Below are 24,663 nucleotides of genomic sequence, written 5' to 3' on the forward strand. Positions count from 1 at the left end.
ACTTAGTTATAAGTTCCAGATAGACTGAGCAGTCGCTCCAAAACTCAGTAGCCAATCAGCAGGCAGCTTCCTAAGCCCCGCCCATGGTCAGAGCACAAAGAACAAATAAGGGAGGGTAAACGCAAAACAGTCGGAGCAAACAAAATTCTGTTCATTGCAAAAAAAAGTGTATTTAAAAAAAAAATACAATATTTTTTTTAAGATTAAACCAATATTTTATTTGCAATTTGTCTGTTGATTTTGGGTTTTTTTTTTTTTTTTTGCTTATTTCATTAAGTGTGGCTTGCTTCGTGAAAAGTGTTGTTTGAAAAATATTGACACAAATTTTAAACATTTTAAATAAATGCCTTACAAAAACATGCAAATTCCACTAACACTGTTGCCGCCTAGTGACCATAGAAAATAGTGGGTGATAAAGAAGAGAGAAGACAGATTTCATGGAAGCAGCAGTTTTTTTTCTTGTTTTTTTTTTTTTTTAACGCAGGCCTATTAATTATTAACTTTGTTGAAATTACGAGGGGGTCCAGTTCATAATAGAAAGTGCTGTAATAGATAGACATAGAAGTCTGTGGTATTTATGGGAGGGTTCAGGGCCTGCAGTGCTGTAGTTCCCCCCCCCCCCCCTCTTTTTAATAGTGGTAATAAACTTTAAACAGTGTTTCAGTGGAGGTTACTGTGAAGCTGTGCTGGTCAAATTATATTTCACCAAGTTTCTGCGATATAAAAGTCACCGTCGCAGCTCCAGTGGTGTCTGTATAAATAATAGGATAAGTAAAGTTATATACATGTATACAACTGTTTAATAACCATATTCTTTTTGCTCTAAATTGAGCTCAAAATTACAAAATCATTCAATGTTTAAGATACATTGACATAAATATTATAACACTAATTTATGTTGCTTTGACAACTATCTATTGGGCACCACCACATGGGCGCAGATTTTCTCCACATGCTCTGGTTTCCTATCGGCAGTGAGAGTGGGGGGGACCGGAGGAAGAGAGGAATGAAGGTCAGTAGGTAATGGCGAGTGCACAAGAGAGGTGAAGAAGAGAGTGCAGGCAGGGTGGAGTGGGTGGAGACGAGTGTCAGGGGTGATGTGTGACAGACGGACGGCAGCAAAAGTGGAAGGGAAGTTCTGCAAAACGGTGGTGTATGGCTTGGAGACAGTGGCATTTCAACCAAGAAGAGTACCTTCACTTGCGTGACATCGTACCGGTGTAACGACAACATTGAACACGACACAGCAGCCAGTCTAGCTCCAACCGTACCATACCATTCTACTCTGGTTCCATTAAGGGAAGGGTGCCAACGGTTGGGGATGGTTATTTTGATACTATTCCTAATGGAAACTTTAAAAATATGTACCTCACTGTACCAAATGGAACCATTCCACTCGATGGAAACACGCCTTAAAAGACCGTATAAGTGGAGCTGGAGGCGGCAGAGCTGAAGACCCCTGAGGTTTTCGTTGGGAGTGACCAGGATGGACAGGGTTAGGAATGAGCATATTTGAGGGACAGCTCAGGTTCAACAGTTTGGAAATAAGGAAAGGAAAGGATCTTTATTTGTCATTATACAACAACTGGTGTTGCATAACGACATGTCGAGGTCAGATGGAGGGTTGATCAGTAGGAATGTGTAGACTCAGGGATGGATTGTGGTTTATTGTTATCAGTTCTCTGGACACGTATCATTAAAACTATTGTTAGTGTAGAGCAAATAACTGAATAGTGAATTCCCGCCTGTAAGCAAAAAGGCAGCGGTTCAGAGTTAATCAGCAGCGTGGATGTGTCATTTGTGTCACATCCTCGCCACTGCTGCTGCTCTCCAGCAGGTTTGCAGCGAGTGCAGCGTTTCATTTGTTGCTCATTACGCACACTGGATAGACCAGAAGACCAAAATCTTCGAGTTATAACTGACGTCTCCATGGCAACACGCCGCTGAATGGGAAAGAGGTGAGGTGCGTAGTGTACTTTGCCTTGAGTGCCTGTTCAGATCCAGATGATTCCCCCATCGCTTACTCAGAGACGGGGACTGGGGCCATTTATGGAATCCACCTCCTCGAGCCTCCACCAACACAGTCCAGAGTGTGTTCATGCTTTGTAGCACGGCTCGGGCAACGGAACAGTCACAAGTAATGATTTCATATTCAGAGGATTTGTTGGTTTGATCCATCCCCCCCCCCCCCCCCCCCCTTTACCCCAGAGGAGCTCATTCCATCGTCATCGGAAGCCAAAGAGACTTAAAGCGACTTGGTCTTCTCAGCAGCAACACAGACTCAAATCCCATACTTGGTTTTTGTTCATAAATTCTTCCGCCGCGTACACCTGCGGGCAGAAACAAAGACCGTTTTTCAACGATGAAGCATTTACCCAATTTCGCGTCCTAATTAGTTCTTATTGGCAACAACGTGACGATCGGCTATGAGCGGAAAAACTCAGTTAAGATCCGTTATTTAGAACTATCAAGGGCCCCTGCTACTGAAATGACCTTTAGACGAAAACTCGGGGCCCCTTATCCCTCTGAATAATTTTAAATGAAGAACAGAGTAAGTCATTACCGAGAGCTGGAGCTGCTTTAATTAACTGATAAATGATGACATAATTACTGCTGCCTCGCGCTTTGTTTTACTGCCTGATTATTTGTATCTGTTGCTTTATTGTGCTATTCGTTATTGTGTTTGATTGTCGAGCTCTCACCTCCAAAATAACATTTTACTGTCATCATGACTTCGAGATAAAAAGAAAGGTATGAATGAACGTCGTTGTGCGTCATGAAAGACAAATACCTGCGACCTACTTTCACCGCTGTTGAGTGGTACTTTCTGAAAACTAAGCAAAAGTCTCAGGAGGCTGGAGTACACTGAGGTTGTAATAACCATGGGAACACATTAGGGGGCGCTAAAGAGGCAACATGCTACGCCCAGGTCCAAGTGTGGCATATATCAAGTTAAATACGATTTAACATTTTGAGTTTCGTAAAATCCAAAATGGTACAGTTAACACAAAATGGCCGACTTCCTGTTCCTGAAAATTCCTGGGAAAAAAACTACTTACTGAGTTTGGCCCACTTGTCTTGCCATTATCCTACTTCTGGGGTGCTATAGAGGCCCTGGAGCTACACATGGGTCCAAGTACAATGCTGCTTTCACACATTTTTGACCTCCATTTCAACCCTTAAAGGAATATTTCACTAATTTGCATTTAGCTTTGTATTACTAGAATAGGGGTAGTATTCTTGAAAAATTGTGCCTCCCAACCTCAGTTTCCCCTGAGTTGAGAAATATCTTCATTATTTTCTTTGTTACGTGCCCACCGGTGACACCTGGTCCTGTTAGCGTAACTGTTAGCAAAGATGGCGGACACTGTTTACATTCTGGGAATGAGGTCCCGCCCCCCTACGAGTGGGTCTACAAAGTGCGGAATTAGCTTGGGAGTTTCAAGCCTCGGACCAAGTGTCACTGGTGGGCACGTAACAAAAAAAGAATGAAGATATTTCTCGACTCTGGCGAAACTTGGGTTGGGAAGCACAATTTTTCAAAAATGCTACCCCTATTCTAGTAATACAAAGCTAATTGCAATTCGGTGAAGTATTCCTTTAAGAGTTTTTAGATACGTTAACCCCCTCAAAAATGCGCGTATCGGTGGAGAAAATACAAATAATAAGCATCTCAAGGATAACCAGTAGCCTTTGGTCACATTTTTAGGGTGTTGCCATGGATGCAGATTGTGTCTGATACTGAGATGAAAAACGCTCATCAGTAAACATTTGCCCTGTGGTCACTTGTGTGTTTTTGATGGAGATCGGGTAAAAACTTTGCTCGTTTTTTTTTTGAAGCTACTGATTTCTCGTCTCAACAAATGGACGCGTGAAAGACGGCGTCTCCTTTCACAGCGCACTTAATGAAATCTTCACTCAGTGACACTCCCATCAACATCATAATGGGAGCTCTGCTGATCAGTATGTGAGTGTCCCCGAGCTGTGGAAATTAATCTCTCTGGTGGCTAAAGTGCTGATGATGAGATGTGTAAATAAATCACAGGCGCATGTTTATCTGACCTTGTGTGGGCATGTGTGTGTGTGTGTGTGTTGTAGCTGGGAAGTGCTGCGGTTCCTGTTGTCAAACCTGCGCTGGTGGATGGAGGAGTTCCGCTTTGACGGCTTCAGATTTGACGGCATCACGTCCATGCTGTACCATCACCACGGCATCAGTAAGACTGGAGTTGTTTACGATTTATCTGTAAATTATAATTAAATAATGTGCATAAACATAACTTGTAAATCATTTATTAAACGTTTCCCAGAAAACATTTGGTTACCATTTCAAAAATATTACTACATTTGGGTCACATTAGTCTTTAAAACAGGGGTCAATTTTCTCCAATCAAACTCAGACGTGTTCCGCCCCTTCTAACACTAAATTATTATTTGCCAATTAGTTGTGCCAGTCATCTCACTAAATGGTAATATCCAGTATACATATCATACATACAGCTGTACTCTTGTGAAGTGACTCAGTGACATGTGGGCAAACAAAATGTCGGCGGTGCATTTGTGAATGCGATTAATTAATTTAAATAAACTATAAAGGAATGCATACATAAATACAAAAATGCACATAGAGGTCAATGACATGCTATTTTTGTTATGTTTATTGCAAAATGTGAGTTGTGGACATCGATATTTTGTAAATGTTCCAGCAAAACAAGCTTTTTCAAGTTCGTAAAAACAGGTATGTGTAACATTAATGTGACCATTGCCTGATTAATAAACCATTATCTACACTAGGGAATATTGTAAAGAAAGAAAATACATTGTTTATATTATGTTTGTAAATGCATGTAGAAATTCTTCTGATGGATGCGTGAAATTCTATTATTATAAAACTTCAGTCAAGTCATATTTATTTATAAAGTATATAAAAAAAACAACAACAGGAGGTTAAAAAATACAAAGGGCTCAATCAGACAAGGAAGTCAAAATAAGGCAAAGTACAGATTACCACATTAAAACGGCGGCACACAGGATTAAAAGAAAGATTAAAAAGATTCTGTGAGTTGTTTTGAGGATGAGTAATGTGACCCCGGAGCAGAATAAGCAGTTACGAGATCAGAGAGGACATTGAGTAAGATTATCGAGAGCTTTATGGACCAACAGTAGCATTTTTTTGAGTTATAGACAAACCTGTTAACAAGGGGTTTGAACCACGGGGAGAGGAAAAGCATGATTTTAATATGAAACAGATTTGACTATTAAAATGACTTCTTACACTGATCCCCAATAGACAGAGCCAGTTAATTAACAATATTACCCAGAGTATTCGTGATGCATTTGTTGTTGGAATCACAGAGAAGTCTTAAATCTAAATTCAGTCCGAGGATACAAAACAAATGGAAATATCATATATATCAAGGACGGATTGCACGTTTTTTATTATGAGGAAAACGCGTGCGTAACAAGTGTGAAGTGTGAACCTCAAGATAGACCTAAAAGCTGTTGAGTGTGCAGTAAAAAAATGTGGATTATATGTGTGTTATGTTATTATAAAGCCGACGCAGAGGTGTTACTTCACAGAAATAATATCACAGAAAATGACATTAAATCAGCTGCAGAACTAAAAAAAAAAATACAGCTGCCAACATGAGGATTTTAGAAGTTTTGAGGGCTGGAAAACATGATGAGTGTTGACTGTGTGGGTGTTTAACCCTCAGGCGTGGGCTTCACCGGGGACTACAGCGAGTATTTTGGCCTTCAGGTGGATGAAGACTCTTTGGTTTACCTGATGCTTGCCAATCACGTTCTCCACACCCTCTACCCTGATTGCATCACCGTGGCAGAGGTAAAACACACACACACACACACACACACCGTCAGCATCCACTCACTCTGCAAAGACACTGCCCACAGCTATGATTCATTAAAACCACTTATTAGTAACCTCACTTACGTATTCATAGGTGAGATTAACAAGCGATTTAAGAAGGAAATGGGATGTCACCTCACCCCCCCCCCGTTTTTTTTCTTTTCTGCTCTGTGATATAGTATTTTTTTTTTTTCCTTTTTAATATGTGAGCTGTGGAGTGGTATTGACGTGATCTCGCTCGGGTCGACTCCTGGGAAAAACACCTGTGCACACAGAGAGAGAGAGAAAAATAAGATATGAAATAGTGTGACTTCTCTGCAGGATGTGTCGGGGATGCCCGCTCTCTGCAGAGCGGTGCAGGAAGGAGGGCTCGGGTTTGACTACAGACTGGCAATGGCCATTCCTGACAAGTGGATTCAGGTAAGATGAGTTACTCTTTGAATGTCCCTCTTGTTCTTATTTCCCTTCCCAGCCACCTTTACAGACACTGTCGCCTTAAAATCTACAGAGAAACTTGTGAGTGACAAAGTAGCCTTGCGATGTCTTACACTTACCCAGCTTTGGATGCTTTTATGACACTTTCAAGTGTACAGAAATGTTTCAGGATCATGTCTGTTGTGCACTGTTGTGCACTGGTGTAACAAGAGCGGACAGCAAGGCTCGATACACTGAGCAATGAATGGCAAGATGCAGAGAGATGAACGGTCCAAACATTATCGACTGCCTTCTGAAATGTCGGGAGTTCACGAGAAACATTTTCGCACAAAAACTCTAAAGATTAGAAAAACGACACAGGCCTGAACCGTGTATTTAATTCCAATCCAATAGCGTGAATCCTGATTTAAGCCGATAGTTTTCAGTTTTAAAGACCCGCGTCGTAAAAGTTATTCAATTGATGTTTTTTGTATGAAGTTGCTTTATACGACTTGTGAATTTTAAATTGCATTATACGTCTTCTACAATGATGCTGCTCTCAGGCCGTGCGCTCCTGTCACAATTGTATTGTGTCATGATACATGGGTGCAGATTCAATTCGGATTTATTGCAATTCTGCCTGTGTTGCACTTCAATAGTATCAATAATTACATTTCGTTTTCTCCCTTTCTTTTTTTAAACCACATTGTAATGATACGTCTTCTTGAGACAATAACGCACAAGTCACGTTCCCACGTTAGTCTGACGTTTATCTAAATTGAACGGGACAGTGGTTCATACAGACGCCAGCAGAATGGTTTTTTAACTGCTACATTTAGCTGCTCCGCTAATAATACAATAAATGGCACCAGGTGAAGTAGAAAATAAAGTGGGTTTTCTTTTGGCTTTTCCTACACATTGTTTCTGCTGTTTCTATAAGGAAGATATTTAGTCTTTCACGCTTATGATGCAGCATTTCCTGGTAGGGGGGGATATGATGATCGAGTTTCTTACCGCGAACACAGCCCTGTCGCTGCCTTCTCTCTCGACATATGAAGCGCCTTTACATCGCGTTATTCAGTCTGCTGTTGAGAGTTTACAAGCAGTGGGCGCCGAGTGAGTGCGGCACAGAACATAGGAGCAAGTGTCTGCTAAGGAGAAATAAATACCAAATGGATGTCAATGAAAACCTGCGCAGTACTACGTCTGCAATCTTTTGTTCATGAGTGCAATAAACATTTCGATGTTTGTGAAAAAAAATCGTGCCAGAGAATTGTGATCTCAATTCTAAGCAAAAAAATCAAGAAGGTGGTTCACCCTGTGGTCTAGCGCCCAGACGCACAGTCCTAGTGATTTATTTAGTGAGTTATTGCAAGGCCTCCTGGTTTATTACAGTCGTATTTGAATTTCCTACAGTAAATACATGTACATCTTTGAGAAATGTAGAACAGATCAAACATAATTGTCGTTCTGGAGAAAGAGGCATGACATATCTACATGTACGTGGTCTCCTGTTGTGTTTACTTCTAAATCAGAGCAAACGTCAGGACACTAAAAGCATTAGCCGTATGTGTCCATAATTAACGTTTCCCGTCGATCAGAAAGGATTTAAATGTATACATTCACTTGATGTGAGTGTGAAGGTTGCCGCGTTTTGATTGTGTGAACATGAAGGGCATCTAAACACGGATCCAGAGGAAATTTCTTGTGATTATTATTTTATTTTCTTTTTTTTCGGAAGTGGAGCATTTGAATAAGCTGACTGTCGCTCTTGCATTTCACTTCAGTTCATTATTCAGTCTGAAATGTCTGTCCTTGGGGAACTTTTAAAGGATGCGACAGAAAAAGTTATTTCCTTTTTTTTAATATATTGAATTCAAAGCCAGAGCCCAACAAAAACAGATCCTCGTCCTCGCGTCATCCTCCTCCACACTGTCAGGGGAAATATAGAGAATCCTTTTTTCCCCTCTAATGAATTAAAGAAGAAAATGACCAATTGTTTTTTTTTTGTCCCTTTTTGATTTAATATAAGTTTTAATTGAAGTGAACTGAGTTTTCGATTAATGCTTTTCATTAAATGGCAGTGGAGCATGACAGTTTATCGCTGTAAAGCCTGGACAGTCATTTCAGCGCGAGTTCCCTTGACCAGATTTCTGTTGCTTTTCAGACTTCAATGAGCCTTTCAACTTAAGTTGATATTTTGAAAGTCTAATTGCATTTGAACAGAGTTGAAATAGAGAATGATTTGAACTTCCATTTTCTTTTTTTCTCTTTACTTTTAATCGTATTTTTCTTCTGAAGTCGTACAAATTTGAAAATTATTTAACACGTTGACCACATTTTCCTTTCTTTGTTTGGAGGAGTGTGTAAACACTGTCGGGCAAAGCAGTTTTCTGTCTCATTTTTAGTGTTTTTCCCCTGTTTTGTGAAGGTTAGCGTCAGTCACAGTAATGTGTCCACACTAGCACAGAGAAGAAAAACCCCAGAAGAAACACGACAAAAAGGACGACTTTAAGCTTTAAGCTCATTTTCACTCAAAACACTACTTCACACAGTAGCAGCAGCGGTGACTCATCTCACACACATAAATACCAGGAAATAACATTAAAGGTAATATATGTAAGTCGTGTATTCTACAAAGTCATAAAACGATTATGACGTGACACCAGAGTTTTGCGGGAATCATGTTAAACTGAAATACTGGCTTCATACTGGCTTCACTGGCTTCTGTCGTGTCACATGCTGTACATAAACACGGCTCATAGCACTTCAACAGCCAGCAGCGCGAGCAGAGAGCAGTCAGCTGCTCAGCAACGTAAATACTGAACGATACTGGAGCTGAAAAATCCTCAGTACCTTTCTCAAAAATGTCTCGACCACAGGAGAAGAAGCGTTGTTTCTCTCTTTCACTTTTGCACGGTTCTGTGCCGCAAGGGCATCCTTGATAATTTGCCTTAGGAATAATACACAACTCCTTATATGGACATTTTTAATAGTGAGTTGAAAGTAGCAATAACTGTGCAGAAGTGACAAAATAGAACGAATATACCTCATGTTTAAACATTGAAATGGAAAAAAGCAGCCAAAATGCTCTGTGTTCTTAGGGTTAATGTACGTAACATTTTTACAGTACATTATTTTCACCATAGCTACAAAAACATACACTAGGGGCTGTCCGCACGAAAACAAATGTAGGTGAAAAGTTTTTAACCGGGTCGGCGTTTCATCCACACGTGTTTTAGAAAACCTGAATTTGAAATCGGGTGGGAAAATCTCAAAAGTGAGTCAAAAAACACCCTAAATATGTCTAGAATTACAAATTGACTTTCTTACTTCGATTCTTGTTTTGTTTTTTGGTCACATTTCTTTACACATTACTTTGGGAAAATGATGATGTCATGGACTCACCTGTTCGAGAAAAGCTTTATTTAAAAAACAAAACAAGGCCTCGCAATGCTCAATGTTTTCCTCAATGTTTTTGGTGTAGCAGCGTTACAGCACCACCTACCGGCCTGACATATGTACTACAGCATTTATAGGCATTTTGGGCTTTTTGTGTCGATGAAGATATTTCCTGTAGCAGACTTTTTGAAGACAATGAAAAAGATCGTTTACTTATTCGTTCCGGATAGAGCAAAAATCATTGACCGTCTTAAATCACAAGCACATTTTGTTTCCTGGTGCGGTGATCAATATTGTACAGAATCCAAGCTTTTATCCGGCACAGAAGGCCGTCTTTATTCATTGCCGCGATTCTTTCCCCACTGCAGAGTCTAAAAATGACATTATTTCATCTCTCTCTCTTTACTTTGCATACTGATAGCTGCAGCACAGCGAGAGCAGGATATCTTTTATGTAAATACCCCGAATATGACTTTAAAGTGGTTTTAATTAGCGGCGCGCACACACACACACACACCGCATCAAGACCTTCTCACTGCTCTTTGTGTTAAACTCTTACATCTCATATATAATTGACAAAAGCATTTCACTTGGGCAAACATGGTGGTTTTAATTTAGAGGATGTAGATTTGTAATTGAAGTCAAATAATTAAAATAGTGTTTCATGCAAATATGAAGAATTTAAACACTAGAATTTACCCAAACTAATTTAAAAATAAAATGAAAAGTCTTAACATGGCCGAATAACAGGAAGAGTAACTTTATTGTCAAACTTGTAATGTTACAAAAACAACCTAAATATTTAATATCACTGCTAAGAGTACTTTGTAATCATTACTGGCAAACAAGATGATGCTCTTGAGTGAGATGTTAGCGTCCAGCTTTCGCTCCAGACTGGATGGGAAATTTCTGGGCGCCAAATATCCTCCGTCCTTCCACAACAACTGCTGAAGCACCCTTTAGCGCCGCACTTCAGCCCCAACTGCCACTGTGAAAGTACTTAATGGCCCACGATGGGAAAACATTGGTTATAACTGTGCAGCCATCGGGTATAAAAGTCCATATCTGTTTGATGTTGAAGTACACGGAAGACGCATGCGTTTATAGTCAACGTCCGGGGATATATAAAGGTTATAAATATGAACAAAGTGTTTGTTGTTGGGGGTTTTTTTTGGTTTGTTTCGGGGAAAGTTTTCTTCTTCTTTGCTCTCTGCACTGATGACGCCAACATTCTGCTGTATGTCTTAAGTCTTGTTCAGCAAAGGGCGTTTTTTTTTTTTTTTTTTGCCATTTTCTGCCTCCTCTAAAAAAAACTTGGATAAATCTACTGTACTGGTATCAGTACATAAGTCACAATTTGTTTTCTTGGCCCCTTTGGTGTTTTCTTCAAAGTCTGCATTAATAAAAATGCCACCCATTCATCATCATCAATATGCCACAGTGTTTTGTGTTTTGTTTTTTTCTTAAATCAGCAAATATGAGTTTAGAAATATGTTTTTGGAGAAGGAGACCGGCAGCTGTTATCTCTGGGGACGACGCGTCTGTCTGTTTGATTTGGCTGGTGAATGTGCATTGTTTTCTTTAACTGTATATGTATGTGTGTATATTCGCTCACTAGTCTGCTCGGGACCAGGTTTTGGTCTCCGTGAGGACAACTGGTCCTGAGCATAGGCAGGCTAATGAGGCAGAAACATTTCTGTTCAAGTTTAGGCCTAATATGTTAAGTTAAGGTTAGCCATCAACTGGTTATGGTTAAGGTTAGACATACAGTTGTGGTTAGGCTGTTCACGGCTGGGTGAGGATATTTTGTGAGGACCATTTACCGGAAACTTCTTATTGTCAGAGAAAAACTTATAATTCGACCTTATTTAAATTAGCAAATCAAAAAGGCCTCTGTGTAACCCTGGCACCCATAATTTGTCTGTAGAGTGTTCCTCATTATATCTTTGTTGAACCTAACTGGGGCAGAGGACCGATAACTCAACTATGCAGTCCTCCCCAAGGTCCTCTCACCCTTTTCTCCCAAACTTTATGGCGTGTTTCCACTGGCTCGGCTCGCCCCGCCCTGCCTCGGCACGGCACGTCACGGTTATAATGCATTTCCACTACCTGATACCTGGTACTCTGGCGAGGTTCCAAGCAAGCTGAGCCATGCTGAGCCGAGGCGAGTCGAGGAGAGCTGGGACCATAGGTGGAAGAGGGGCTTTAGATATACGTTAATTTACTGGCAGAATATCAACTGTTAACATCTCCTTGTTTATGTTTGGCATTGGCTTCAACACTTACTGATAAACACAGTGATTTAACATTCGGAAAGGACACTTAAGTCAACGTCAACAACACTTAAGTAAATTCAAAACTCTGCGTTTTATACCATCTCTTATATACCATGTCCAGCCTTCTAAATGTCCTGACCTCTGACCTTTCCCATGAAAGGGAAACACCATAAAAGTGTTGTTTCAGGGTCAGGACTTGGGTTTCAGGGTGAGTTTTTGAATTGAGTTTAGGTTCAGTGTTAGATTTAGGCATTTAGTTGTAATGCTTGAGGTTATGGTAATAAATTTAGTCTGTGGGTGTCCTCATAGAATTCTGTACAAGAGTCTGTGTGTGTGTGTGTGTGTGTGTGTGTGTTAAGATGTAATCCTGTACTATTAAGACTAAGTGAGTCCAAAGAATGTGGTTTTCTGTTGTAACATCTTCATACACTGCCCTGCACTCGCCATATTTTGAGTAGAAAAAAACAAAACAAAAAAGGCAGAGCAAAAGCGCGTGACCTCGGCACCACATGCGTGCTCTTGCGCTACAGTTTTGTGTGTTTCTCGATGGGGGGAGTCTACGCATCGTTAATCAAGTCTGTACATCACAGCAGTGGGTTTTACTCAGCAGTGAGGGATGGAGGGAACAGAACAGAAGGGCAGAAGGAGGGATAGTCCCAGACTTGACCTTCCTTGGCGATGCTTGCACTGGCAGTGGCAGTGGCAGTGCCGCACTGCTGAGAACCAGCCTCCTTCCACGGGATTATCCTCAGGATAGTTCTTTTTTAACAATATTTAGATGCCTCTTCTGGTGTGTTTTCCCTTTTTTGTCAATTAAACGCGTCGCTTCCTCGACGAGGCTCGATGCCACGCGAATCGTCCGATCAAAGCGAGCGCGCGGCAAAATTCATGTAGGCAGGCGTTCGGTGGAGTCGGTGGAGTGCACTCGGGGCTCGCCTCGCCTCTTCTCACAGAGTGTCAATTAGGGAGGGATTTGAATGGGCTGAAGTGGAGCCTCCAGTGAGGTGTGTGTGTGTGTGTGTGTGTGTGTGTGTCGTGGGGACGCAGTGAAGACAGGGATTCAGCGAGATAGACAGACATGCAAGAGGAAACAGATGGAAAGAGAGACAGAGAGCCGTTTGAGCTTATTTATAGTTTTGCACGTGTGCGTGAATGAACTGCTCTTGGCTCCTCGGGGGGGGGAGGCCTCATGCTGTGCTGCGTCCCCTGCATGACTGATTGATGTGACTCATTTGCTGGCTGCGGAAGACTAACAGGCTTTGTAAAAAAACAAAAAAAAAATCAAGATATCCTAATGAGAGGATCAGATGAGGCTCAAGTTTGGATGATGTGATCGGGTTGTGAGCATAAAATGCTGTCACTTCTAATGGATCGTTTCACAAAAGCTCTCTAATTTAACAAGCACCCTTCCCTCCAGCTACAGTAAATTGCGTTGTAATTGGAACAATTAGAGGCGGCGGAAGCGGAGAGCTCTCCGGTCGCGGCTCGGATTGGAAGAGGGCAATGCAGAGAATTTTTCTGCCATCCCTCCGTTTCTCTCAGCCCTTCAACTGCTCTGACCTCAGAGTCAAATGCCTCCGTTTTTTGCTCCGTTTTTTTTCCATTTTAATTTAATTAAAATATCAGCCGGCCCGACTCTCTCTCGCTCCTTAATTTCTGGGGGAGAAATAAAATCAATTTGCGGTTCTTGAACACTCTGTCCGTCATATACTGGAAACACTTTCAATTAGAATGATTTAATAAAAAGTCCGGCTTCTGGTAAGCAATGACGGACAACTGCTTTTATGTCGCAGAGTCGAGAGTGCTGTTTTTTCCCCTGACCCCTGATGTGTAGAATAATAATAATAATAATAATAATAATAATAATAATAATAATAATAGTAACTAGAAATGTATTTAGAATCCCTCAAACTGTCTTATGTTTTGACAGAAATAAGAAATAGCTGTAGTTTGCACATGCATAGAAGAAATAGTGTTCCTGTGAGGGATCAGGTAGCGCCCTGTGAGGTCCCTGTTAAGCGGCGGTGCAGGGCTGAGACGGCGTAGGCGCCTTCAGCTTCTACAGGAGAGCTGCGAGGTGAGCTCAGAGGCCTCCTTTCAACTCATCCAATCTCCTGACGGAGACGTCTGAGTGAGCAACAAAGTTCATTAATCTCTAAAACTGTGGAGGAAAAAAATAAATAAATAAAGAGACAGAGGCATCGGGGTCGATCCGTGGGATTTAGCTCTCGTACACCTTTTATTCTCCGTTCGCCGCCTGGGGACAGACGTGTGAGGAGAGGACGTCCCCATGGCAACGCAGACTCAACTCCGCAGTGGGCGTTTGAAAACACTTGAGAAGCAGGAAGCCGGACAGAAGTAAAACAGGAGCTAAATGCAAAAAAAAACAACCCAGACCGTCCGAGCGCCGCGTGATGCAGCAGAGGCGGCTTTTAAATCAGTCATGTCAGAGCCAGGGAGATGACCTCATCCTGCACCGCTACATCCTCTTCTTTTTATTATTTTTTTATTCTGGCTCTGGCTAATTAATCTGGGCACTCTGGTTGGCTCCTGACAGCAGGCTTGTAAAGTAAGATTTGTGCACTGCTCATTATCATTGATGAAGTGGACTGTCAGCGGAGCCAGGAAGCTCGGCTGGTCGGGGCTGATGTGGGTGAGCTGCTGGGAGAGGGAAGTCGTCAACCCAGTCACTCCTGTCTCCGCTCCGACAGTCGCACTGCCGGATTAATTGCTCCCGGACCACTTTTGCGGTTGAATTGAATTGTAATGATTCATAAGGAAGTGTAAAGTGTCTGATTGTAGGTGGATGTGGAGGCGGCCGGGGTGATCTCCGGGGGACTTTCTACTAGATTCACTTGTTTGGCTTTTATAACTGAAATTCTGGAGGAATTAAACTAGCATTTTGGCAGGATTTATTTTATTTTGCATCTCCGTTGAGCCGCAGGAAAGAATTTTCTTATTAAACTTTATATTAATGTTCAATTTAAAGTGCAGTGCTGTATTGGAATATCATACATTTATAATATGTTGCAGTTCTGCATTAAATAACTATAAAAAATGACAAGACGGACCCATTTTGTTGAGTGGTGTACTTATATAAGCCAAGGCTTCTCCAACACTCAGGGTAATTGGTAGAGTTGAATAAGTATATACATACTAAGTGTGTAAAGAGGAGAGCAGCTGTGATGTACGGTTTGGAGACAGTGGTGCTGTTTTCGTTGGGAGTCACCAGAGAGTGAGACACCTCAGGTTATGTAAGAGATGGTTGAGATGGTACTGGACGAAGGATGATGAAGATGTAGCTGCCGGGGCAGGAGGAACAGAGGAAGACCACATAGAAGCTTCATGGATGTTGTGTAGGAGGACAGTTGGTGTTGAGGGACACAGGAGAGAGGACAAAAACCCTGTTTGGTCTTTATACTTAAGGCAAGGGCCTTGCTTTATGGCAGCAGCCATCTTGTGCCACTATGTTTCAACAGTAACCCGGAAAGTAGTGTTGTAGTACTCGAGATCGGTCTTGGTCTAGAGACCACTTTTTGAAGGTCTCGGTCTCGTCTCGGAATCGACTGCATTTTTACTCGGTCTTGTCTCGGTCTCGGACAAAGCGGACTCTGGATTTTATTTCAAGACTGGTCAAGACCACAATGAACTTGGATGAACTTGTTAATATCATTACTGAGATTTTGCGTGAATCGTATTGCTTTAGGTACAACCAATAACTTTTTTGTAAAATTTTTGTCACCGTTAACGGCTGTCACCCCTCCCGCCCCCTTTCACACGCCCCCCCACAACAGTGCATGTGAGTGACAGGAGAAAAGGCTGTGAGAAGATGATTATTATTATTATTAAAATGTTGTTACCTGAACCACAAAGACTTTCTGTGCATAAATACCTCCAAAACAAAACACAGTGCAACGTGTAAATTCTGCAAAGCGACCCTAGCGGTCTTGGTCTTGTCTCGGTCTCGATCCCTCAAAGTCTTGGTCTTGTCTCGGTCTCGACCCCTCAAAGTCTAGGTCTTGTCTCGGTCTCGATCCCTCAAAGTCTTGGTCTTGTCTCGGTCTCGATCCCTCAAAGTCTTGGTCTTGTCTCGGTCTCGATCGATTGACATGAGAAAGCCACTCTAGTTCCCCGACATGCAGCTGAGGAGGCCTCCAGTCTCACAATTAGGTGTCGCTAATCCATAGAAATCCATAGAAATCCATATTTCCTTTCAATTTAACAAGCTGTTTCATCTTGGCTGCCTTTTAATGACACGGTCAGCTTTATATTCTCATGTCGATCGGTTCCCATGGTTCTATTTGACGTCATCAAACTAGGGCTTTTGTTATTGTTTAGGTTGAGAGACACCTAGTGGCAGAAATTTCATACTGCGTGTTTAACAAGATACTTTGTGTTTGTTGACCCACTTGCTTTGATCATTAGGAATTTGATTTATTGTATTATCCAGTATTAAGTAGATGTAGAGCTTGGAATATTTAATATTCACTTGGTCAGAAACAGCATTCATGTTTTCATTTTTTAGTTTGGATTTCATTTCATTTTAGCGGTGCACAGTACCTCAAACTGATACTGCAAATACTAGATTTATGTATGAGTAGAAATGTATGGTAGATTATGAGCATTTTTAAAATAAAAGCATGAGATGCCTATTCCTTCTTGATTCATTCATATATTAATTGATCTATTTATTTAGTCATCAGTTCATAAATATTGATATCTCATGCCAAATTACTTATTCCCACATTTTCTTACGTCTGTGACCATGTATAATATACTACTTTCATTACAGCTACTTCTCTTATTTATTTATTTTCCAAGGCTATTTTTTGCTTCAAAATGATTAAACAGTATAATTATACAAACATATATTATGGGTAGTATATTCGATTACTGCCAATAAACCCTCCTGAAAGTTTCACACTGGATCAGGGACGGATTTTAATTAGTTTTGTTTGTTTTTTTGTGGTTATGTTCTTATACTGTATATATATATTACATTTCTCGTACATGCAATTTAAAGTAAAGTAGTAGTCAAGTATGAAATCATTACATCGTTTTCATTATAAAGGCATTGTTTGTTATACCCTATGCCACAATGTTTTATTTTTCCAAATAAAATAGCTTGTAATTGGTTATATCTTTGTTTTTCCTTAGCTTTTTAGTTACATAGGACACTTTATAAACCCCTTTATTCCCTCACACATCACCTATTGTTTGTTACCACATGTATAATCTCAAAGAAACTCTGTCTGCATCGCCACAAGAAAGGAAGAAAAGAGTGTTCTGTTGCTAAACGGAAGAATGCAGCGCTGATTTGTCTGCAGGACCTCAGGCGATACGCTGAGGGCACGGGGAGTTAAAAGGCCTTACGATTTGTTGTTCATGTAGATGATGCTTTATTTACCTCAGTGAGGTGGAATCGCCGCTGACTAATGGGGCCACACAGGGGGCTAAGGTGAAGAAGAGCGATTGTGAACAGATGGTGATGTATATAGAGAGAGCGTAGAAAGCCTCTATTTAGTCGGACCAGCCAGTTCATCTCCGACATATTGATCGCCACAATTTACTCCCTTTACTCGCAGGATTATTGCGCTGTAGAGTAATATAAAGGTTTCCTGACATGTCAATCACCTGTCACAGCTTATTCCGTGGAACCGACTTCAGCCTGTCACCCATTTGGACTCGACACCCTTCCCTCCCCCCGACAATCACACAGGCTGCATGTCTTTCACAGAGGGTTCCTGGAGAAGAGAATCTCTCTATTTTTTTTATACACCCAGGAATCTTATTGATACTGTGGCTTCTGTATTTGTTTGTTAAATCACCCGTTTGCCCACCGCAGTGCACACGCTTGTCCTGACTTTGCTCTGTGCTATTATTCGCCAGTATGACTGAGTTATTAGGCGGTGTATAGCAGCACTGTGTGGGCAGATGTGCTTCTAAATGCATGTTGTGGTGGCCTCGTTTCCTTCTGACCCCTGGAAATGGCTCCTTTGGCAGGAAGTGTGCATGTAGGCAAGCCAGTGTCGGGGCATTGATTCCACGGTTTGGATTTATTGTTGAATCCCGAGGAGAGGCTCTGACCTTGCCCATCTCAGGTGGGGGAGAGCTGATGCCTTATACCCATAGGCTGTATTGAAGTTATTAAAAACTCCATTACCGCCATTCAGAGATAGACATAACTCATCGTGTGGATATAGAGATGTCATAACAAGAGATTGATCTGAGAAAAGTGAAGTGTGTAACCCAGAGAAAACTTAGGCAAGGGTAGAGAGACGGCTGCAAACTGAAATGCCGAGCCTCAGATATCACTCAGTCAGAGCGAGGCTGGATCTCACGGCCACACATCTGTCATCCCCATTTTCAATAACCCCTCTCTGTCGCCGTGTAGATCCTGAAGGAGTTAAAGGATGAGGAGTGGAGCGTGGGCCATATTGTCTACACACTGACCAACAGGCGCTACGGAGAGAAATGCATAGCCTATGCAGAAAGTCACGATCAGGTGGGTCATTTCTCCCATGATTTCACTTTCTACCAAGTCCGGCCCGATCTAATTGCGGATAATAACGCATCGCTGTGCCTTTCACGTGCAGGCTCTGGTCGGGGATAAGACTCTGGCCTTCTGGTTGATGGACAAGGAGATGTACACTAACATGAGCTCCCTGATTCCCATGACATCCGTCATTGACCGCGGCATGCAGCTCCACAAGATGATTCGCCTCCTCACTCATAGTCTGGGCGGCGAGGGTTACCTCAACTTCATGGGTGAGTCATCGTGTTATAAAGTCACAGCTGCACGTGCAGTAAAAAAATAAATAAGCTGAATGTCGGAGTAAATAAAAATAACGCAGTCGTTTAGACGCGATGGTAATTCTTCTTGTTATGTGCCATTCAGTAAGATCCCCGTTTTTTTACGGCGGCGCCATAAAATGTTTTTACTAGGGAAATATTTAATCCAAAACTATTGCAATAATCCATTTACAATTTTAATAGCAAACAAAATGCCAAACTTTTTCTCTCCGAGCCTCTCAGTTGTGACAGTTTGCTCTGTTTTGCATTTTTACATCATCGTAAATTCAACAAATGTGCTTGTTTTTTAAAAATGTATTTATTTGGATCCCCATTAGCTTTGCACTTCGGCGCAGCTGGTCTTCCAATGTTAAAAATATACTGTACATCTGACCTCGTAAATGCTCTACAGAATGGACACAAATTCACACAGAAACACTTCAAAATCTTGAAGAACATCTTGCAAGAAGACGTTATAGCTGCAAAAAGGGGGCCAACTCCATATTAAAGGCCTGTATATGTATTTTAATACATCATTGCAGTCCCTGTTGGTGTAATGATCAGGTGTCCGAATACTTCTGTCCATATATATATATATATATGGATATATATATATATATATACATATATGAATTTTATTCACCCAGTTTCCTGCTGTCATACACAGTAACCATACAGACTGGTAACTATGTGGTTGAGTGGATGTTGGAGAACAGTGGAATGGTGATAAAGGTCGTGATAATGAAGCCGTGTCCTTCTGCTGTTTGGTTTATTTTTATTTAAAGGAAATTAGATGAATCGCTCGTCTGAGATTGTCTCCTCTCTGACAAACACAGCAAAACCTAAAGTCTTGCCTCTTGGAGAGCTAGGAGCATTCCAATATTAACATATTCTTGTCGTTTAAAACTATTATCCCGAGGAGAGTGTCTTATAGCCATAAGACACAACACGACAATGTAGCTATACAGAGATAACTGAAGAGGTAGAGTGACATGTCTGAGGATGATGATCGCGATGATGAGGAAATCTCCAGAGTGAGGCTGTACCGTATATGTTTCAAACATTAAGCGATGCCGTTGGAGCTGCCGAGGAGAGAGAGAACAAAGAAATGCAGAGTTTTCTGTCAATCACACGTCTGAATTTGCACGTTGAGTCTTTGGCAGGGCGCTGCAGGAAAGACTCACACAGCACTTAATTGGATGTAAGTCAGTAAACTCGCCGGGTACTTGATGAGTCATAAAATACATCTCAAGGCAGATTTGAGGGCATAACGACCTCTAAAATCCATTAGGAATCGTGTTATTGGGTTGTGTGGCACACACGGGTACCACTGTTGCCTCTATGTTCAGTTCAGTATGAGAGTGAATGGTTGTTCTTCTCTATACAGTATGTTGGCCTTTCAACCTACAACGTCTGGGTGGTACAGGTGTGCAGGTGACATTTCAAGTAGACTTTCAAGTGCTTTCAGTCGTTGATCAAACGACATTTGCCGGAGTCAAGGGTATTAAAATAGTCTTATTTGCAGCGATTCTGATATTTTCTTCTGCCGTCGTTCGTCTTAGTGTAGTCACGTTTGGCATTCTGTCCTTGGTGTGGGTTGAACCTTTAGACCCCTGCGGGAGAAGGACTGTGCAGAGAATCACTATGTTTCCTACGCTAGTGGCCAGGCATCGCTTCTCGGCCTTTTGGCTAAGATCAAGTGTAGTATCTGTTCTTATCAGTTTAATATCTGATACGTCCCCTACCCGGGGACCATATATTAAATTGATTTTTGGAACTGGGAGATGGAACAGGGGCTTGCTCCGTCCACTCCACGCATCAACCTGGTATTGCAGCACCTCCAGGAATGGTGCACCCCCCTCATTTGTCCAAGTCTAAGCAATGATTACAGTCTCAGGTTGGGGTTTGGTTATGTGGTGTTGGCAGTACCTGAGCCGTGCAGTTTGGAGAAAAAGTAGTGTCCGAACCCCGGACAGCGTGGCAGTGGTTAGATTGTCACTCTCTCGCACCAACCAAAGAAACAGGAGTTGCTTCCCTATTGGAGAGGGATCAAAACCCTGTTGCCCTTTGCCTCCCTTACATTTCAGCTGTTGATGAAATGACATTTGCCAGAATCTACTTCCAACATTTCATCACTTGAACTTGTAGTTTTACAATTCGACTGTTTGTTTTTCGAAGGTTAAATAGGCGCAATGGATGATCGTAGGTCAGGCTTTGATGTGGAAATGTTGCAGTGCATGATGGGAAATCATGCACTGCAACGGCGGGCAATGAAAAAATCTTTTTCTTTTTATTAAATAGTCTTTTATTTAAGCCTTTGTGTATGACACCTTTATTCAGTCCTGAATTCATGCAGAGTCACACAGCACCTCCAGGAGCTACGGTTCTGTTAGCTCTGTTAGCACCACTAGTGATTGTGGTTTGTCTGTGAAAGAGTGGCCTGTCCGTGATGTGTACAACTCATACTTACCTGGCAGGGGAGATACCATGATCAAGAAGGTGGTTCACCCAGGGCGAGGCTCGGCCATTGCACTCCGGTTGTGCTGACCCCTGCGAATTCCCCAAATGTGGGAATCTCGACTGCATAATTTCTGATAGTGGGGGACTGCGTTCGCGCTCTCCCCTGAAAAGTTGTACAACAAAGAATATGTCTGCAGTAGGTTCGGATGCATCCGTGTCATTGTCGCTGTTGGACGCAGCAAGGTCATCAGTTGGGAACACTGAGTACTCTCGCCGCCCGTCGGTCTAACAAGCCGCTTGTGATCTGTCCTCAATTTGAGCTGTGCTGTGTGGAGAAACGTGGTTGTGGTTGGGGTTGGGGGTGGGTTGGGTTGGGTTGGGGTGGGGTGCGGTGTGCTTTTGCGAAATAAACCCTTAAAACTGGGGCCCTGAAACTGCGCCTGGAAAACCAGCTTAGGGGCTCATTTCTGTCACTTACCTAACTGGAGAAGTTGGTACTGGTTCCTTAAACTGCAGCCTCAGGCCTTGCAGGAATCCTTCGTTGGGGAAAAGCTGTGTGTGAGAAAAGCTAAAATGAATATACATACAGTATATGAAATTGTCGACAGTATGGAACTGCAGGCCCACAGGCAGTAGGTTTAGGCCCGCAAAATTAAGCCCCTTTGTTTTAAACTTAACTCACTGAGTACCTGCCCTGTGATTGTCCCCCGTTCGTTGACATAAGTGAAATAATGAAACAAAAAACAAACGAAAAAAGGAATTCGCTGAGGGGCCTAATTCTACGGGCCTTAACCGGTTGCCTGCAAGTCTGCAGCTACACCCTTCTCAAAATGGTCGAGAAACACATCAAAACGCTGAGTGAAAGCTGGATAGATTAAAGTCTTGGGACTCGAGTAAAGTTTAAATGAAGTCTCACCAATCCCGACTATTATTGATAGTATTATAGAAAAGCTAACATGATAGTGTCGGTAGCATCGGAGCTGTGCAGTTGGGAGAAACAGTGTTGTTCATACCCCCAGACCAGTAGGTGGCCGTGTTGAGATTGTCACCCTCTCGCAGCTAACAAAGAACCAGGAGGGGCTTCGTTCCTTGAGAGGGATAATAAGCCCTTTGCATTTTGCTTCTCTTACATCTCAGTCGTTGATCAAACGACATTTGCCGGAGTCTACTTCAGCTTTTCATCACTTGATCTCAAAGTTTTACAATTCGACTGTTTGTTTTTCTAAGGTTAAATAGAGGCGTGATTGATGAGTGTAGGTCAGGCGTTGATGTGGAGATGTCGCAGTGCATGATGGGAAATGTGACTTTTTTGAAGGACTCAAATGCCAATAAGGGTATTAAAATAGTCTTATTTGCAGCGATTCTGATATTTTCTTCTGCCGTCGTTCGTCTTAGTGTAGTCACGTTTGGCATTCTGTCCTTGGTGTGGGTTGAACCTTTAGACCCCTGCGGGAGAAGGACTGTGCAGAGAATCACTATGTTTCCTACGCTAGTAGTCAGGCATCGCTTCTCGGCCTTTTGGCTAAGATCAAGTGTAGTATCTGTTCTTATCAGTTTAATATCTGATACGTCCCCTACCCGGGGAATATATATTAAATTGATTTTTGGAACTGGGAGATGGAACAGGGGCTTGCTCCGTCCACTCCACGCATCGACCTGGTATTGCAGCACCTCCAGGAATGGTGCACCCCCCTCATTTGTCCAAGTCTAAGCAATGATTACAGTCTCAGGTTGGGGTCTGGTTATGTGGTGTTGGCAGTACCTGAGCCGTGCAGTTTGGAGAAAAAGTAGTGTCCGAACCCCAGACAGCGTGGCAGTGGTTAGATTGTCACTCTCTCGCACCAACCAAAGAAACAGGAATTGCTTCCCTTTTGGAGAGGGATCAAAACCCTGTTGCCCTTTGCCTCCCTTACATTTCAGCTATTGATGAAATGACATTTGCCAGAATCTACTTCCAACATTTCATCACTTGAACTTGTAGTTTTACAATTGGACTGTTTGTTTTTCGAAGGTTAAATAGGCGCAATGGATGATCGTAGGTCAGGCTTTGATGTGGAAATGTTGCAGTGCATGATGGGAAATCATGAACTGCAACGGCGGGCAATGAAAAAATCTTTTTCTTTTTATTAAATAGTCTTTTATTTAAGCCTTTGTGTATGACACCTTTATTCAGTCCTGAATTCATGCAGAGTCACACAGCACCTCCAGGAGCTACGGTTCTGTTAGCTCTGTTAGCACCACTAGTGATTGTGGTTTGTCTGTGAAAGAGTGGCCTGTCCGTGATGTGTACAACTCATACTTACCTGGCAGGGGAGATACCATGATCAAGAAGGTGGTTCACCCAGGGCGAGGCTCGGCCATTGCACTCCGGTTGTGCTGACCCCTGCGAATTCCCCAAATGTGGGAATCTCGACTGCATAATTTCTGATAGTGGGGGACTGCGTTCGCGCTCTCCCCTGAAAAGTTGTACAACAAAGAATATGTCTGCAGTAGGTTCGGATGCATCCGTGTCATTGTCGCTGTTGGACGCAGCAAGGTCATCAGTTGGGAACACTGAGTACTCTCGCCGCCCGTCGGTCTAACAAGCCGCTTGTGATCTGTCCTCAATTTGAGCTGTGCTGTGTGGAGAAACGTGGTTGTGGTTGGGGTTGGGGGTGGGTTGGGTTGGGTTGGGGTGGGGTGCGGTGTGCTTTTGCGAAATAAACCCTTAAAACTGGGGCCCTGAAACTGCGCCTGGAAAACCAGCTTAGGGGCTCATTTCTGTCACTTACCTAACTGGAGAAGTTGGTACTGGTTCCTTAAACTGCAGCCTCAGGCCTTGCAGGAATCCTTCGTTGGGGAAAAGCTGTGTGTGAGAAAAGCTAAAATGAATATACATACAGTATATGAAATTGTCGACAGTATGGAACTGCAGGCCCACAGGCAGTAGGTTTAGGCCCGCAAAATTAAGCCCCTTTGTTTTAAACTTAACTCACTGAGTACCTGCCCTGTGATTGTCCCCCGTTCGTTGACATAAGTGAAATAATGAAACAAAAAACAAACGAAAAAAGGAATTCGCTGAGGGGCCTAATTCTACGGGCCTTAACCGGTTGCCTGCAAGTCTGCAGCTACACCCTTCTCAAAATGGTCGAGAAACACATCAAAACGCTGAGTGAAAGCTGGATAGATTAAAGTCTTGGGACTCGAGTAAAGTTTAAATGAAGTCTCACCAATCCCGACTATTATTGATAGTATTATAGAAAAGCTAACATGATAGTGTCGGTAGCATCGGAGCTGTGCAGTTGGGAGAAACAGTGTTGTTCATACCCCCAGACCAGTAGGTGGCCGTGTTGAGATTGTCACCCTCTCGCAGCTAACAAAGAACCAGGAGGGGCTTCGTTCCTTGAGAGGGATAATAAGCCCTTTGCATTTTGCTTCTCTTACATCTCAGTCGTTGATCAAACGACATTTGCC

The 24,663-nt window shown here is 42.3% G+C and overlaps 1 protein-coding gene and 4 non-coding genes across 5 annotated transcripts in view; all 5 read left to right on the forward strand.

Annotated features, from left to right (window-relative positions):
• The window catches only part of gbe1b (glucan (1,4-alpha-), branching enzyme 1b), a 150,242-nt gene that overhangs the window by 44,221 nt on the left and 81,358 nt on the right, over positions 1-24,663 (forward strand). The window contains exons 8-12 of the mRNA XM_058633707.1: positions 4,099-4,214; positions 5,715-5,842; positions 6,188-6,286; positions 18,353-18,463; positions 18,555-18,726. Coding sequence (XP_058489690.1) covers positions 4,099-4,214; positions 5,715-5,842; positions 6,188-6,286; positions 18,353-18,463; positions 18,555-18,726 — 626 coding nt within the window. The remainder of the gene's footprint in view (positions 1-4,098; positions 4,215-5,714; positions 5,843-6,187; positions 6,287-18,352; positions 18,464-18,554; positions 18,727-24,663) is intronic.
• LOC131463304 (U2 spliceosomal RNA) lies at positions 20,420-20,610 on the forward strand. Its single transcript, XR_009241020.1, has one exon. It is a non-coding gene; the product is annotated as a U2 spliceosomal RNA (small nuclear RNA).
• On the forward strand, positions 21,213-21,376 carry LOC131463284 (U1 spliceosomal RNA). Its single transcript, XR_009241000.1, has one exon. It is a non-coding gene; the product is annotated as a U1 spliceosomal RNA (small nuclear RNA).
• Positions 22,713-22,903, forward strand: LOC131463318 (U2 spliceosomal RNA). The gene has a single exon (XR_009241033.1). It is a non-coding gene; the product is annotated as a U2 spliceosomal RNA (small nuclear RNA).
• LOC131463286 (U1 spliceosomal RNA) lies at positions 23,506-23,669 on the forward strand. The gene has a single exon (XR_009241002.1). It is a non-coding gene; the product is annotated as a U1 spliceosomal RNA (small nuclear RNA).

Source organism: Solea solea, chromosome 7, assembly GCF_958295425.1.
Source record: "Solea solea chromosome 7, fSolSol10.1, whole genome shotgun sequence".
Lineage (NCBI taxonomy): Eukaryota > Metazoa > Chordata > Actinopteri > Pleuronectiformes > Soleidae > Solea > Solea solea.